At 53.3% G+C, this 17,271-nt stretch overlaps 1 protein-coding gene across 1 annotated transcript; it reads left to right on the top strand.

The window, feature by feature from the left end:
- The first annotated feature begins 8,385 nt into the window (after positions 1 to 8,385).
- Positions 8,386 to 15,431, top strand: NKX1-1 (NK1 homeobox 1). Its single transcript, XM_053308945.1, has 2 exons — positions 8,386 to 8,881; positions 14,593 to 15,431. Exons 1-2 carry the CDS (start codon positions 8,386 to 8,388, stop codon positions 15,429 to 15,431), a joined length of 1,335 nt encoding a protein of 444 aa, XP_053164920.1.
- The last annotated feature ends 1,840 nt before the right edge of the window (positions 15,432 to 17,271 follow it).

The following is a 17,271-nucleotide window of genomic DNA, read 5'->3' as shown; positions in this document are numbered from 1 at the left end:
GGGAGAGGTGTATGTTGAGCCCCAGTATGAGGTCCATCTGGTTTCTCTGCTTTTCCTTATATCTGCCCGAGAAGCAATTGTGAGTTTCAAGAGAGCACTGACGACTGTTCTGAGATAATTTTCGGACTTTGTATTTCCAAACGACTGTGTGTAGGGGGGGAGGGCGGCGGAATTTTTTGCTTGGGGTTGCAACAACATGCCCCTTCGCCCCACCTCCTCCTTTTCTCATGTTCATAGGACTTGACCACTTGCCCTTAGTTTGCTACTTCTGGTTGGCCTTAAATAAAGGATCACCCCGTCTTGGGTCGGGTTTTTACTCTCTTCTAATGAATCAACAGGGCCAGCTACAGTTTTATAATTATATGTCTGCTTGCAGACATATGTATATTATTTATTGAAATAATTCTAATTTTTTAAAAAAACAACTGGATACAAAATGAAAATAAGTGATCTCTTTAGACCAGTCTTTCTAAACATGAATTTTACAAACCGTGTATGTACAAGTTTGTTAACTTTCTCCCAAGGAGAAAAGACTGTAAAAGATCCGAATCTGAGTTAGGGGTGGGTTAATAACCCAACAGGGTCCTTCTGGCTTAGAGGCTGCCACCTACCCTGCCACCTTCACACGAAACTGCACCAACAAGTATGGCACCCTTCAGATTCGCGAACTACTAGGACCTCCCCCGCCCGCCCGAGGTCTAGTAAGACGCGGATAGTCTTTGCAGGGCGAACAGAGGCGTCTGGTTAGCCGATGGCTACTTCTTTCTGGGCGTTCTCCTGGCCCTCGATCATGAGGGCCTCTTGCGCTCCTCTCTACTTCTCTTCGTTTTAGCCAGTCAGTAATATCATGCTGGGCTTGGTTGGCTTCTTTAAGACGAGTGCGATCCCGTAATTCTGCAGGAGGTTCGTCTAATACCCTCTATGCGAAATCAATCCGAGCTCAGATCTGGGCGAGGAGAAATAATGATAAAAATGCGTCTGGCGTTGCGGCGGGCGTGGGGGTGGAGGCTGCTGTAACGCTAAAATCCCCTTCCCTAAACAACCGACACGGGCAAATAGGCGGCGGGGGGGGGGGCGAGGGGGAGGAAGGGGGCAGAACTACAACGGTGCTGCGCATTCTCCGGGTCTGCTCCAGCCTCTCGCTCTCACTCACTCGCTTGCTCTGTCTATCTGAAGGCGGTTGTCTATTTGTTCCTTCACGGCTCCTCGTCCTTAGATTAGATTTCTCCTTTCTCATTACCAACCTTAATAGACCTTTCAGACCTAATTCCAGCCCCAGATATTATCTGACCCGTATAATTAATTAATTATAGCCCAAATATTATAGATTATTAAAAATAGCATAACTAATAGTGTAATATCTCAAGCTGTCGACTTTAATAGTCAACATTGTCTTGGTCTCTCTTATCAGGCTGGGACACCCGGTGAGAATATTGATTCCTAGTAATTTTAACCATCATCTGCCATCCTGATGGGTAATTGTCAGATTTTCACCCGAGTCAGAGCTCATTTGAAATCGTTAAACCGTCGGCAAAGCTCTCGGTTGATCTTAATGTTTCCTTTTCCTCCCCCCCCCACCCCCAATATGTTTCAGCAGCTGGGAGAGGAAAATAAATAGAGAGAGGAGGAGAAAAGAGAGAGTGGCGGCAAGACAAGCCATCTGATTCCTCTCTCTCCCCCTCTCTCTCGGCCTCTCGCTCCCGGGAGGGTTCAGGCCAGAGAGATCGGAGGCGCGTCCCGTGGCGAATTTGGGCCCCGGCTTGATTCTGCTGTCTCGACCTGCTGTTTTGTTTGAAGCCAAGGGGAAATTTCTCCTTTCCCATTCCCGATGGCGGCTGGGGCGCTCCGTCCTGCTGCTGCTGCCCAAGAGCCGGCCGCCTGGCCGGCCAGCTGCTCCTCTCCCGCAGCCTTCTAGGCGCACCCCCAGCCCCCGCGCTTCAGGTTCTGCTCCAGCTCCCTGCGGAGGCTGCCTTGGCCTGTCCGGCTGCGGCTGCGGCTGCTCTCTTCCGCAGGCCTTCTTTGCTTTTTGTTTGAGCCTAGGATCTAGGGCTTGGAGGGAGGGAGGGGCCGGGGAAGCGACCCCGGGACCAGGCCTGGATGGTTTCTGCCCGCACGTTGCCATCCCATCCGCAACCACTGCAAAAGGAAGGCACGACCCGCCCCGATGGGACGCGGGGCGCGCGCGGGGGGGGCGGCGGCATTGACATATATTCCCATACTGGGGATGTGACCACGCAGCAGTGCCAACGAGCGCGCGGAGGCGAGTGGAGGGAGATGGGGCGGGGGCGGGAGCTAAACTGGGGGTTCTTTTTCAGCAAGAGGGGAGTCCCTTACTTCCATCTGGGGGGTGGCGAGGATGGGGGGGGGGAGAGGGAGAGGAAGAGAAGCCGCCGACGCTTCTCCGGGCCCCGCCAAAGCGGTCTGTCCCCAGCCCCTGTCTGAGGATCCGCTGCTTTTGCCCGAGGAGGTGAGTTAGGGATGGGTCCTTCCGAGGCAAGATTGCTGTCGAGGAAATCCTTCTAGCGGCTTCAGTGACAACAACAAGCCTGCTTATTAATAGTGCGTTTACGCTTCGGGGACCGGAGGGATCAGATGTGCGCTCAGATAAATGGGGACGTGGAGGCGGTTTCGCGGGATTCTGACTGATTCTGATCAAGGGGAGCAACAAAGTGAGAGGAGCTAAGTTCACACGCGTCAAAAGGTCAGGGACGGGATAGCAGGCTGACGGTTTTAGGCGCTTGTCCCGGTACACACACAGGCGAGCCTCGAGCCTTTGCGACGTAGGATCAGTGACCACAGAATGGCTGGATTCCCCCAGGCCCTTTCCCGAATGCCCCCCCCCCTTCTCGGGAAATCAGCGAGAAAGGGGGGGGACACCCCTGTTTTAATAGATCCTCCGAGGATTCCCCAGGAGCATTATTTAAACTTCTAATTATGATTCATGTGTGTGATAATATTAATTTAATAATCAAGGAGCTGTGCAGGAAGCATTAACCTCAATTAAGCTCATTACTAGCCTAACCTGGAAATCCCCCGGGCTTTTAAATCTTCTACGAAGAGGAGCTGACATTGTATTGATAGAGGGCAAGATCAGCTCCATAACCTCCTTCCCTACACACGCACACGCGCGCACGCACACACCCCAGTTCCATTTCTGGGGACAATTAATTAATCTTCGTTAAATTTTTAAATCATGTTTCATCTTTATCGAGAATACACACGAAGAGGAAGAGGATGAGGAAGAAGACCCTAAACATATTACATTTTATACTCGTTACATTTTGGGAAACATTATAGAAAGTTGAGAACCTGGAAACAATTTAAATCGTTCGAAAACGCGACTTTATTCTCTGCTTCAGGTTGGTACCGAGCTGGAAAGTCTCCGGCTGGGTGTGAAATCAAAATGCCGCTTCCCAAAAGTGCACAACAGATTGGGGGGAGAAGAAGAAGGAGGAGGAGGAGGAGGAGGGGGGGGGGGAGGAGTTCGTGTCTAGTTGAACTGCTGCTGACTTTCAAAAGGGAATTATTCCTCTCCATCTCACCTAGCTAGAGAGATCCCAAGCGGGGAAAGCTATGAGTTCGTTCCACATCACGAATATACACGGCCTGGTTTGTTGCAAAAGGAGGGAGGGCGCAAACTGATATAGAAATCAGAAACCCAACAGGTGTAGAGAATACTTCTTTGCCAAGCAAAATTCCCGTCGCGTTTTCAACGTGAGAGTCCTTCCAGGGGGCAAAATGGGTTATTAATAAAGCTAATAAAAGAACAGCAATTTGCTCGGGTTTACTATTCTCAGGAAGCAGCTTCCCTATCAATCGCAAACCTCGGCAAAATACGTTACTTTTATTTGCTTTACTGGCCCATTTTGCACCGAGGAAGGATTCTCCCGCTGAAAACGCGTCTGAAATTTTACTTGAAAAGAAAATCTTCTCTACACCTGTTTGGTTTCTGCCTTCTGGTTGTTTTCTAGCGTGTTGGACTTGGACCGAGGATAATTGCGTTCAAAGTTTGTCCCCGTTTAGCCGTGAAACTCGCTGTTTTGCTTTGGGCAATTAGTGTCTCTCAGCCTAGCCTACCTCAAAAGAGTGTTGTGATCTAATGGGGCAATGTATGATGCCCTGGTGCGTGGTCAAACGTGAATAAATCCGTTGCTGATGCTTTCTCGTTTTGCTTCCTGTGATTTTATTAGGGGAAGTGCCTGTGTTGTTGGGAAGCGACGAAAATCGAAGTTGTCCCATGGGACAAAATGACCACCTTGGACTATCAGCACGGCGATGGTATTAGCCATCACTAAGGGTGATATCATCTCTGCAGGGAAAGGTGGGCGGCTGTACGGAAGAAAAACAATTATTCCTTTATACAGCTCCCCTAATCGTGCTGGACAGAACAAAGGGCAAGAGGCTTTTTCTGTATACGGGAGGTGGGGTCTTTTCTCATAGGGAATCTTATGGGAGCGGAAAGCACGTTTTTAATTAAGCCTTCTAGGTTCCGAACGGATCTTTTTGGGGGGGAGGGGGGAGTCATCTCCCCTGCCAGGCGCCCGCGATTATTATTATTATTTTGGAACGGGACGCACTTTCCACCACGGACAAAGGTGCTGGGGAGAGAGGCTCCTCTTCCAGCGATGACCTTTCTTTGCTCTCGGCACACGTCTCTGATCAATGCGCACAGCTCGAAGGTGGAGGATGGAAAGGAGAATCTCTCCCCCCCCGTCCCCGCGCGCGCCGGTTCCAGGCATGCCCCCCTCCTTTCCAGTTTCCCCCCACCCCACCCCATTTAAATCCATCAAAGTGACCTTCCCAATATAACAAGGGCTGCTAAACTGTTTTACCACCACGATAAATGTCCTTAATTACCCTGAGATCTGCCTGCGCTGCTGCAGGGCGATGATGAATGGACAAAAATAAAAGGTTCATTTGTTGACTGGACTTGGGAAGATCTAATTAAAAATGAAGTTTGGGGCTAAAACTCGGGGGCCAGGCCGTGGAACCCATGGAGGCCCTCTCACACTACCTCCAGTGGGGCGTGTGGGGCTGGACAGGGGAGGAGAGAGTACCCCCTGCTAGTCATAGGGGGCACCCCGAAAATGCCACACGCGTATTTCTTCCAGGCTAGGTCGGCAGTGCCGGGCGGGGCCATTAGGACGCCCCAGAGAGAAAAGGGGCACCGGAAAGGTGCTGCTCCCAACCCCTAGGGACCAGGGCCGGGCTGGGGGAGTGCAACAAGATCTCACACGGTAGATCCCACATCCCCACCGGCCTGCTCGTCTAAGCCTCTGCCAAAGAGTCTTTGACCGACTTCTCGAGGGAAAGAACCAGCAGACTCTGTAAAGTGAATCTCCACTCGCGGGGGCTTGTATGGCTCGCAGGTTGGTTCTTGGGCCAAGATGAGGTTGGCGGCCGTAAGTGCTTGCTTTCCCGGCTCTGGGGCGACTCTCTCCTGCGTTCCTTGCAGTGAAATCCCACTCTTGGACTGCAGAAGCGCGTGTGTAAACACACCCACACCCCGATTGACGCTGTCCAGCCCAAGAGGCCTGACCCCAGCCGGGGCTATTTTTTCTCCACACCCAAAATGTGTGACTCAACTAAGCGGCGGGGTGAGTGGGGGTGGGGTGGGCAGGGGCTGCTGAGCAGTCGGTGAAGACATGAAGCCTAAAGGGTGTGTGTGTCTAAAAGCCTCTCTCGTATGTCCCTCGTTCAGTCACGCTTTGGTCCACGTTCGCACCTCGAAAATGCGGTGTTGGCGGGGAGTGGTACCAGCAGCCAGCCGTCGCCTGCCTTGGGCGCGGGGCTGGAGTGGGGTGAGGTCGCTTTTTCGAGGTTTCGGTCAGTCTGGGGGAATCTGCCCCCTCCACCTCTCCTCCCCTGAATGATGAGGAAACGGAGGCGGCCGCCTTGCTGCCGTGCCAGCCAGGTCCCGGATTGTCGGTGGCCAGGCCGGCTCAGAAGCGGAGATATTATTGCCTGTCACAACTCATCCAGGCCCCCAGAATCAGCGTCAACTTTCCGGAGAGCAGATAACTAGAGATGGCAGATGGATGGAGATTGCGCAAATGAGCCTCTAATTGACAATCAATTGTGATTAGGAGCAATGGGAGGGCTTCTTCCGAAGGTGCGCCCGGCTCCTTCTTCCTGCGCCCGGGTGGGAGCTGGAAGAGTCGGAGCTGCGCCGCGCGAGCCCGGCACCCTCGCTCCCCACGGTGGCAGTGCCCTGGTGGGACACCTCACGCCAGCACTGCCATCCTCGACGAGGCAAGCAACTCCCACAACGCGAGGCCTGCGGGAGCCTCCGGCGTTTCTGCTGGCTGGCGCCGAGATCTCGGGGCTATTTTCCTTCCTTTGGGACTCTCCACGTTATTAATTCTCTATTAAGCACTTGCTTCTCTAGTAGTGCCGCCTCTGCTGAGGTGTTTTTATCATTGGAGGTGGAGGGGAGATCTTGCAGAAGGGGAGTGTTGCCCTCCCAGGGAAACCCTGCCGAGAAAGGGCCGCATCCTCCTTTCCCTTACCTTGCTTTCCACCTCCCGATTGGGATCGGGGAGGTGGGGGGGGGGGCTCTGTTCAAGGGCCGGATTTCAGCATCTCCCTCTCAGCAAGGGAAGCGATGAGATGGGAGAGCCGAGAGGTTTAGACAAGCAAAATGGATCTTGGGGGACAGGGTGGAACGGACAGCCACGCGGGAAGGGGCAGCAGGCGGCTACCTACAGTCAGGGATTCCTCCTTTCCTAATTTCAAGATAGAACTAAAATGGTTCCTAATTTCAAGATAGAACTAAAAGCGAGAGGGCACTGCCTGTTGGGGGCTCCTGCTTAAAATCTAAAGGCTAAAGGCCTCTCTGGCGAGGCGGCAGCGAGAGGGAGTCGCTAGGCTCCCTCCAGCTTTGTTGCCTGCGGGGACTCCCCTGGGCCCGGCCCGCTGATGGGCTAATCATGTCCGAGCCCTACCAAAATTACAGCTGATTGCTTTGCCCATTATTTCTTCCAAGTTTTTAATTTCTGCTTTCCAAAGGATCATTGCTCGCGGTAATTGCAAAGGACCTGCCCTTGTATGTGTCACTAGCCTCAAAGACAAAAATGTAAAAGGAAACCCGCCCCCCCCCCCACACATCCCGCCCCCCTTTATTCCTTCTCTGTTCTCAATCCAGGTTTTGGCAGGTAATTCAAACCAAGTAGTAAACTAGACACCCAAAATTAGAGAAAATTCTAGATAACAAAGGAAATCTAATGTTTGTAATTAAAAGGTCCTGTTCTTTATTTCCCCCTTTCCTTAAAAAAATAAAATGAAGTAGACATTCTTGAAAGGGGAGACTCCCCTCCCCCCCCCAACCTATTTCTTGGTCGTTGTGGTTTAACCGAGGCTACAACACTGAAACTTCATAGTTTTCGTCTCACTAATTCCGGATCATCGTCGTGAAAAACTTAATTCTGAAGAAGTTATCTGAGGAAGGGCAAACAGCTCGAATGGGTTTCCTCTAATGACTGGCATAACGCCAGATAACTACCCGGACCTTCTCCTACTGAGTGACACAGCCCTGAGCTTCTTTGGTTAGCACTGTGGTTATTCTTCACACAAGTATATTTGCTCGTGAGTAACTTCTACTTATTTCTGTACGAGTGAATTTAGGGGAGGGGAATCGGGACAGGTGAAAGGGTATTATAATACCCTGAAAGGGCATTCGGGGAATCGGGACAGGTGAGTTTTGCGCACAAATGGTGCTTTTTGTATCTATGGGACGGAATCAACTTCTCCAGATTTGAGAAAACGGGCAGACCAAGGCGCCTAATCGCTGCGTTTCTGTGATCCCGCAATTATTTCAAAGAGAGCGCCTCCTTCTCTCCCCACCCCCACCTCTCCAAATAAGGCTATTTAGATGCTTTCCAGATGAGTGGAGGGGCGCTGAAACAGAGCTGACAGCTAAGTATATCTCCGGCAGCTCTACTATCCTTCATTTTCGCCCCCGCTTCCCCCCCCCGCCCCGCCTCTCTCCGGCGCTCATATGCGCTTCTGGGGGTCTCCTCCGGGACAGGGACTGCAGACCATTAGGGCGAGGGATTAATTTGTAGCCAATTACAGCCCAGTGCTAAATATGAATGAATGCATAAATTCCTGCAAGCCCCAGTCCTGCGTGAAGGAAGAATAAACGTCTAGGCTGCCCCACAAGAAGTGGGGGAGGAGGAGGAGGAAGCAGCGGAGGGACCCTTAGAGTGGAGCATCGTGACTTACTCTCTTCTCCAAGTTCCTTCTCATCTCTATCACCATCATCACCATCAGAAGGGGCTGTTTCCAGGAGAAGTTTGAGGGAGGAAGGAAGGAAGATAGGAAGGAAGGCAGACTGGAGGAGGGGGGAGAGTGAGGGTGGGGGTGGGGGATGCTCTGCGAGGAGTCATGAACGTGAGCCGAGACAAGGCTCAGGTGGGTGACGTCTCTATTCCGGCAGCAGCAGCAGTGGCGGCAGCAGCAGCAAGCCCTCAGGAGCGCATCCTGGGGGAGTCCGGGTCCTACAGCCGGCGGCGAGACAGCATGGACAGCCACGGGGAGCAGCGCCTGGCGCCCAGCAGCGACCTGCCGCCGGTGTATTCGTGCCCCGTGAGCAGGGACAGGCCAGGAGGCGACAACGCCAACAACACCCCCGGGCCCGAGGGGGCGGGCGCAGCCTTGCCAGTGGTACACCGAACCACCTCCTTCTCGGTGCTGGACATCCTGGACCCCAACAAATTCAACAGCAAGAGCCGGAGACAGTGCGCCGTGCTCTACAAAGCCGCCGCCGGCGGGGGAGAATATACGCGAGTGGAGGAGAAGCTCGAAGAGGCGGGCGCCGGTGCCAAGGGTCTGGCCGAGGAATTCCAGGCTGGCAGGAGGAAGTCCTCCACCGACTTGCGCAGTAAGTACCGCGGCTGCCCTCCGGGAAAAAGTTCTTCTGGAGGGCCAAGGCCAGCAGCTGCAGCAGCCACAGGAGCAGCTCCCTCCCTGCCAGTAGGACGGCACGAGAGGCATCCTCGTGGCTCTCCTCTAGTTACATCCACCACTGGCGTGCCCGCTCTGCAGGCGCCTCTAGCCTGCTTGCAACGGCTAAGAGCCTCCCGGGAACAAGGGAGAGCCTCAGACCCACAGCAGCCTGAGAGGCCAAGTTCCCGGCGCCCTGTCAAGAGACCCGAGAGAGAGAGCGCCGCCTTTCCGGCGCCCAGAGCGCAGCTCTTACCGCCTGGCTCCTCCAGCCAGTTGCCCAAAGTTTGGAAACTCGCCCCCCTCTCCCCCAGGTGCCCAGGCAGGCCGAAAGAGCCGCAGAGTGGCTGCAGAGAGAAAGCACCAAGCCTCTTCTCCTTCGGCTGGAGCTCCAGCCTCGGAAGACATCTGCTCCCTGCTTGGTGCGCTCCGGGGGCCAGGCCGGGCAGCCCGCTTTTGCGGGTCCAAGGTTAGGCAGGCTCCACCGGCCAGTTCCCGTTTCCACGGAGTCAGTGGTTCCTAACTGGAGCCCTTTATTTTATGCGGAAGGCTTTCGAAAATCTCTTGGGCCCTGGCAGGGATGAACTGGACAGCGCAGGCAAGCCTGCTGGGGCCCTTGAACTGGCCCAACACGCAGCCTCCTGGAAAGCCACGTTCCCCGTGTGAGTTTAGGACTTGGGGAGCCTCTTCTTAAAACAAAACAAAAACAAAACAAAACACCCGCCCCATCGCTGCTGCTTCTTGCTCCCGGCGACAGATTCAATTTTCTCTCCCCCCTTTAGCTTTTTTTAAGGACAAATCAGACTAATTGTGACAAAATGCTGGTTATCTCTGGAAAAACAATTAAATGCCTTCGATTACATTTAAAGTAAAATGTGCTTAGCAGCGTAAAGAGGCTGCATAATAGGGGAAATCGCCCCAGAGTGGCGTGTCGGACCGAGCTGGTCGATATCCTATTATCGAATTGTGCATATCTCTTTCAAGCACCTTGCAAACTCTCGCCTAACATCTAAATTATAGGGTCAAAATTCGGATAATTACTCGATTAAAACCTATTACACTTATTAGGGCTGGCTATCGACCGGGGGTGGCGTTCGACCCGGCGCCAGATTGCTTTTGCTTCCCTGAGCCCAAGCCTTCCAATTTCCTCTCATCCTCCTCTCCCCCACTCCACCCCCAGCGCCCTGCCGCCCACTCCCAGTGCTGGGATGCCCAGGACAGCGGGCTATTCGTGGGGTGCGGGCCAGATGACGAGGGGGCTAGAGAGGGCGGGCAAAGGAGGGGAGCCCCTGGGCCAGAAAATAAACTTTTGGAGCAAGGAAAGCACCCTCGATCACGTCTTTGGCGGGCCAAACGTTAGGCAGCAGGCGGGGGGCAGCTGGCCGTCTCTTTTCCCTCAGCGCCCGCCCCAATCCACAACGTTTGATCAGCACCTCAAAGGACCGGCGAGAAAAAGCTGCGAGTGTCGGGACTTCTTTGACCTGCTGCTGCTTTGCTGGTACAAACTGCGGGGAGCTCGGCCATGTGGCCCAAGGAAGAAGGCCAGTCCAAAAGACCTCGGGTCAAGGAACCCCTCCCTGTTCTCAAGAAATGCCTCTTCGCAACTGGCGGACTTGGACCAAAGGCGTCCGTTTGCAGCCCCCTTGCCAAGGCAGGGCCCGAACCCGCTCCTCAGTCTGCCCCGCACCGTGGCGGCCCTGGCGGCGGCCTTTCGGGGAAAAGTGCCTCCTTGCCCTTTGGGGAGCCGGGCCAGGCTTTTGGCCGCGGCGGGGCCGGGAGTTCAAAGTTCCCGTCATGCCCTTCTAGAACGGTTCTCTGTCAGCTCTCTGGCACTGGCTCTCCCAAGGAAGAAGCCCAGCTGCGGAGAGGAGGGGGAGGAACTTCGGGGGCTTTCTCGCCTCCCGTGGAAAACTTTGAGCCCCCCGCAGTGGGGCCGGGGGAGTTTGGGCTCTTCCTGGCACTTCTCTGGCGAAATGCTAACCTGGCCCATTGCGGGCAGCTTGTGTTAAGGGCGGAGGCTGAAGAAGAGGCAAGTCTGGAGGGCGGTGGTGGCGCATCCCCACCCCCCAGCCCCAAACGCAGAGAGCCCGGAGATCTGTTTCAGGAGGGCGGCTCAAGGCGGCCAGGACGTTGCCTAATTTTCAGGCGGACTAAAAATGAGCAAATAACAGTTATCACCTATCACGTTCAATATTGTTAAAATTCGTTTATCACAATCTTACGTCCAAATGAACTTTTAAAACGGAAAGAAATCTAAGACCTAGTAATCAATCGAAATAAAAATAACAGAACACTTAACGGAATTCAGTTATGGAATACTCTTCAAAGAAGGAAAGGAAGGACAACTAAATCAGATATTTTGTGGAAAAATCAACCTTTTTATGTAGTATTGGATGGCAACTGGCACTTTACTCACGGGTTTTTTTTATTTTTTGTTTGCTTTGTTCTTTTCTGTTTGTATGGTAGGACCTACCTTGCTTTCCCCCAGTCCTCCCAGTCTCCAAACACAATTTAAGCCGCCTGGCTGAGGCCAGCTTTGCTCTTTATGTAATCAGTTGATACCCTAAACATACCGACCTGATCATAACTGGTGGGTAGCCCGCCCGGCCAGTCTTAAGAGTGTCCCTAGTCCCCTCTGTCACCCTCTTCCGGGGTTGGATTCAATCGGGGGAAGGCCTCCGGTGAAAGTCCCAGGAAAACGAATTAGTTATATTGGTGTTTGAGCATGTGCACTTCCGCTGGATTGTGTCCTTTCCAATCCGCGGTATAATTCTATAAAATAGTGTATGTAACAATGTCTATTCGGACTTTCAATTTATCCTCATCACCCCTCTGGGCTTCTGTACATTTCTCGCAGGTGCACATTCCACTCCCCTTCTTCCTTATGCGCTGAATTCTGGGAGGTAAGATTGTCCGATTCCGCCCCACTTATTTTTAAAGTTTATCTTAGGGTGTTTTTCTCCGCCTCCTGCCATCCTCCTGGTAAGGTCCAAGCAACAGGCAACGTTAAAACTATATCGCAATAAATGAACTTGTTTTAATAAGTGTTGCACAAATGTGTATCCAATATTTAGATAATGTTAGCAATTGAACAAAATTGGAAGCCTATCCTGCCATTAGTTCAGCCGAACTCAACACCTCACGGCAATTCCATTCTGTTTATTTTACACGCAGTTGTCGATCCGGGATTCAGTGTTTCCTCCAGAACTTTTTGGGTTGAAAATCAACTCACCAATAATAGCCATAAGCAATGATTTAAGAGAGTAAACTTCACACGGCGGATGTTTCCAAATATTAAGGCTTTTCGAGGAGAGGAGGGGAACCCTCCCGAATTGGAGGCGGCTTCTTCTGCCCCTCTGGGGAGACTCCAAAAGGCCTTCAGAGGAGGGAGCGAAGGAGAGCCCAGCTCAGCACTCGAGCAGAGCCTCTCGCCCCATCCCGGTTAATTGGCGTGTAATATCGAAACCCCCATAAATTAAGAGACCACTAACTACTTTGAACATTACACAAAATGGGTTTAATTAAGTTTGAATCTTCTCTGGTAATCGATACGAGAATTTAGCCCAATTAAACACTTCTTTGCTGGGAACAGCACAAGAGCAAACAACCGAGAGAAATCCTTCAGAACAGGAGGCAGAGAAGGTCGCCTCCCTCGGTGATCTCCCTGACATCAACCAGACTTTCTTCCGTCATAAACAAAATAAACATCAGGCTATCGTCTGGATTGGGCCTGCCTTCCCACCCACCGCAATTCTTCAACAAGTCTCCGGTTATGTATTGGGAATGCGGGTGGGTTGAACCGTGTCATCCTCTTTATGGTGCAAGGCGAATCTGGGGTTTCTTCCGCCGCGGCACGCTCGGCGCACCAAGAAGAAGGCGCTTTCGTATTCTAGAGCAGTTCCGCCACTTCGCGAAAGACGCAAGTAAGGGGCGCGATCCATGGTCGCAGCAGGTTTTTATCTTCTCCTTGCACAGCCTCAGAGTCCTCCTCTGAGAGTGTCGAAGCTTTTCAAAGATCTCAACTAAATCGTGCTTCGTATTTTGAAAAAGTCGTTTGGCTTGTTTCTTCAGTCCGATAGAGAGCCTCGACCAGTGAGGTGGACCTTCGCTCACCTTTGAGGGAAAGAAAGTGCGTGTCTTTTCCTGAACACTTCTGGCTGCGCCGAATATTCTGAGGGAGAAAAATGACTTTATAATAAGACTGTAGGCCAGTGTGCAAACAACCATGAAACCAAGACGACTTTAGAGTTTCTGTATATAATCGGCAGAGGACTCCCCACCCCCAGGACATTTTTAAAAACTGCTTTTGAAACTGGGAGACTTTAAAACTCAGTTACAGGCATGGCATGGAAGTCAATTGTTCAAAGAAAAATCGTTGTATTTTTAAAAAATCCACTGAGTTAGCAAAAATCCTGTTTGTATACGCCTAACCAGCTTTTGGGATCCCAACCTATGTGGGATTAATTAATTAACAACATCACACTCGATTTGAATGTTTTGCATTCTTGACTTCGGGGAAGATCGCTGCGTTCTGCAAAGCAAAACTTGGGAGAAGTTGCCGGCTTGTCTCTCTTTTCTATGCCCCCCTTCGCCCGCCTCCAACCCCAGCTGAGCCGTCAATAAAGAGGCGCGCGGCGGCTAAAAAGAGGGGGGCCCCTCGCTTTGGCCAGTCCGAGGCCTCCAGGTCAAGAGGCCTCTCAGATCACGTTTCTGCTCTCTAAACAGCCCTGCAGGCTTGCCTCCCACCCTGCAGTCTCCTGCTTTTCTTGGGAGTGAATCGGAGGGCAGGCCCACCCTGCGCCCAGGTCCAGGCCAGCCCTGCCAGACCCCAGGTCACCAGCCAGAGCCGTCCTATGCCCGGCCAAGGACTCCGGGCCACTTCACGGCCGGCCACCCTATTGCCTTCGGGTTCGCTCGGCGTCATTTTCCAGACCTCTGGCTGCCCGCGGCTTCCGGGGTGCCTCTTGTGTAGGGCTCAACGTCCAAGAGGCTTTCTGGAAGAAACGCCTGACGCCTGGAAAGGACGGCTCTTGTGTGGGGCACTTTCCGAAAGAACGACCGCTGTGGGTCGCGGGGCCGCAGCGTTGCCCCCCAAGCAGCTGTTCCTGCTCCTTTCTCTGAAGTGCGATAGATAGATAAACTGTATTACAGTCTTTGGCCAGTACAGAAACAGGAAGTTCCTCAAGTGGAAATGTGCGTGGGGGGAAGGACCGGGGCGCACCGCAGGCTTTGTGGATAGGAAGCAGACAGGCCACGGGGGATGCTTCTAATCCGGAGGCCCCCTGCAGTCAAAGGTGCCAAAATGGACCTTTTTAGAGCATGATGTTTTGGGGGACAGTGAACAGTCCTGATCCTTGTCAGAGTGGACTTGCCGAGCCATACATGTCTGTTAAGCATTCGATGACGTGCAGCAGAATGCATGAACGGACTAGCACCCTCGATCAGGCTGGGGTTTGAGGTGAGCGGGTGTGAAAGGGCCATCCGTGGCTTCCAACCTGCGTTGGCTCAGTCCCACGCGCAGGCCACCACTTGATGAGGAGGCACGTGTGCATGAGCCACTCAGGCTGCGTGGGGCTTTGGGCTCTCCCCCAGGTAGGGCAGGGCCGTGGGAGCCCCGCCAAGCTAACTCCTGTCCGTTTGTGTGCGCAGAGGCCGGCGAGCTGTACCGGAGCGAGGAGGCCGAACTGGACGTCAGCCACCGGCGGAGCCCCTGCGCTGAGAGCGAAGCGCCAGACGAGGACGACGACGAGGAGGAGGACGACGACGAGGAGCTGTGCAGCGAGGAGAGCGGCACCAGCGACGGCGGAGGAGCCGCCGTGGAGACAAACGGGGGCCTTCATGCCGAGGAGGCAGAGCCGCAGCAGCAGCAGCCGCCAGGAGGCCCACCCGGGGCGCAACAGCAGCAGCAGGCGGCCCAGCCGCCCGCGTCCCAGGCCCAGCAACAGCAGCAGGCGGCGGCGGGGGCAGCAGCAGCGGCGTCGACGCCGTCGGGCAAGGCCAAGCGGAAGCGGCCTGGCTCCGACTCTAAGTCCGGCAAGCCTCGGCGGGCACGGACAGCCTTCACGTACGAGCAGCTGGTGGCGCTGGAGAACAAGTTCAAGGCCACGCGGTACCTGTCGGTGTGCGAGCGCCTGAACCTGGCTCTCTCGCTCAGCCTCACCGAGACGCAGGTCAAGATCTGGTTCCAGAACCGGCGCACCAAGTGGAAGAAGCAGAACCCCGGTGCCGACACCAGCGCCCCGACCGGAGGGGGCGGCGGGGGCGGCGGCGGGGGGCTACCGGGGGGGCTTAGCCCGCTTAGCCACTCGCCGCCCATGGGCAACCACGGCCTGGCCATGCACGGTCCGCCTGGCGCCTATGGCCACCCCGCCGGAGGGCTGGTGTGCGCCGCCCAGCTGCCTTTCCTGCCCAGCCCCGCCGTCCTCTCGCCCTTCGTGCTGGGCTCGCAGACCTACAGCGCGCCCGCTTTCTACACGCCGCACCTCTGAGGGCGGAGGGAGGAGTGGACTGCGCCGGCGACCCGCAGAAGGGCAGCTAACCGACCGCCAGGCGGAGGACTCCCTGCCGTCCCCAGCCCAGCCCGAAGTGTGGCGGGGCGGAGGCACACACACTCTCTACGGCCGCTGCCGGCTCCCAGAGCCCCCTCCGCCTTGCCCTGGCTGCCAGCGACTTGGGACCGGCTGACCCGCTTCTTTGCAGCTTGGGGTGGCTGTGTCCAACTGTAGAGTCCTCCAGAAGCGGACTGCCAGGGCTCGGCGGCAGTTTTCCGCGCAAGGGGAAAGTGCCCGCCTCTGCAGCCTGACTTGGGTGAGGCCTGGCCATGGCTGGGCCCGCAGTTCCCCATGGTGGGCCCGCCCGACCCTTCCTGGCGGATAAGCCGGCGGTGGCTCGCTCTTGGGCGAGTTGGGCGTCCCGGACAAAATGCCCCGGAGGAGGCAGAGGAGGACTAGTCGGCCCCCCTTTGTAAATAGAGTGGCTGTGCAGCATCGTCCCCTCTCTGTGCTCCCCCATCGCGCCGCTAACCTTCTTCTCCCGCTTTGTCTCGGGGTCTCTAGCTGCCCTCTCTCTGGCCAAGATCCCGTTGCCCGAATGACTCTCAGGGTAAAACTGAATCGTGTCCCTTCTCGGCATTGTTGAGAAAACAATGAGCTCTTTGCTATCGTGATTCCACGATTTTTACACACCTCTGTGTTGTTGTTTTTTAAAGACGAGTCACTGGGTGGGGGGAAATGCTTAAAATAAAGGGGCGGGGTGCGTCTTATCTGAAACTCGTTTTAAAAAGAAGCGAACTTTTTAGAAACATCAATCAACTATGTATATTTCTGGCTGTTATAAAAATTTTAACTTTATAATTTGTGTATAAAGTGCGAAGAAAAACGTTGGTCCAAAAGATATACTTTCCACTTTGTTGGAAACCTAAACCAATAAAGAAACTTAAGTCGACATGATTTTGCCTGAGTTGTTATAATCTTAAAATATAACAAAGATGTCACCACTGGCGTACAATCCAGCCAACATTATTTAATTATTATTATTTTATTTTATTTTTATATTATTTCATGTACTGGTTTTCAAAGCAGGGAAATCCTATGAACACTTACCTGGGAGTAAGGACCATGGGATTTACCTCCGAATAAACACACACAGGGTTGCGCTGTAAGCCCCATTGACTTACACAGGAGAGAGTTAAGCACCTGGTCAGTTTCTTCACAAAATTCAAGGGGACTAGAAAACGCTTAACGGCGACTGGATGGTTTAATGTTTCTGGCTTCCTTATTAATTTTCTAATAAAGCTCACGAAGTGCAGCGTGTTCGGTCCCACCTTCTGCATTTCTGGTTAGGAGGGACACATAATCCGCTAAGCGGGTGAAGTTAATTTTGCTTCGACCCTCTTCAGTTGAATTCAAACAAACAAACAGAGTTCCGCTTTTTTCTCTTTATTGGTCGTTTCCGAATACGGCGGGTGTGAGGCATGCACAAGTGTAAAATTGGTTGTGGTTTATTAACACCCCCCCCGTACATGTACCAAGATTGCCATTATTTCTGTGCATAAAATATGTAATTAAATTCCAAACTAATATGGGTTTCCCCCCTCCTAAACACGTTTATTTCGTGAACTCTTTATTCTCATCCCGGCGCGCGCGCGCACCCCCCCTTCTTCTCTGTAGTTTAAAAACAAACTTCTCTGCTAATTAAAAACAAAGGAGGGGGTGAATAACAACTATGGTTATATTTTTATTATGGGATGTTGAAACGGCCTTTCAAGAGAATCATTAAAAGTCGAGTTTTGTTTTCTCTCGCCGTCGCCGTTTTCTGCCTAAACTGGAT

This window comes from Hemicordylus capensis, chromosome 3 (genome assembly GCF_027244095.1).
Source record: "Hemicordylus capensis ecotype Gifberg chromosome 3, rHemCap1.1.pri, whole genome shotgun sequence".
Lineage (NCBI taxonomy): Eukaryota > Metazoa > Chordata > Lepidosauria > Squamata > Cordylidae > Hemicordylus > Hemicordylus capensis.
The sequence above is the reverse complement of the archived record's forward strand: the minus strand, read 5'-3'. Positions and strand labels throughout refer to the sequence as shown.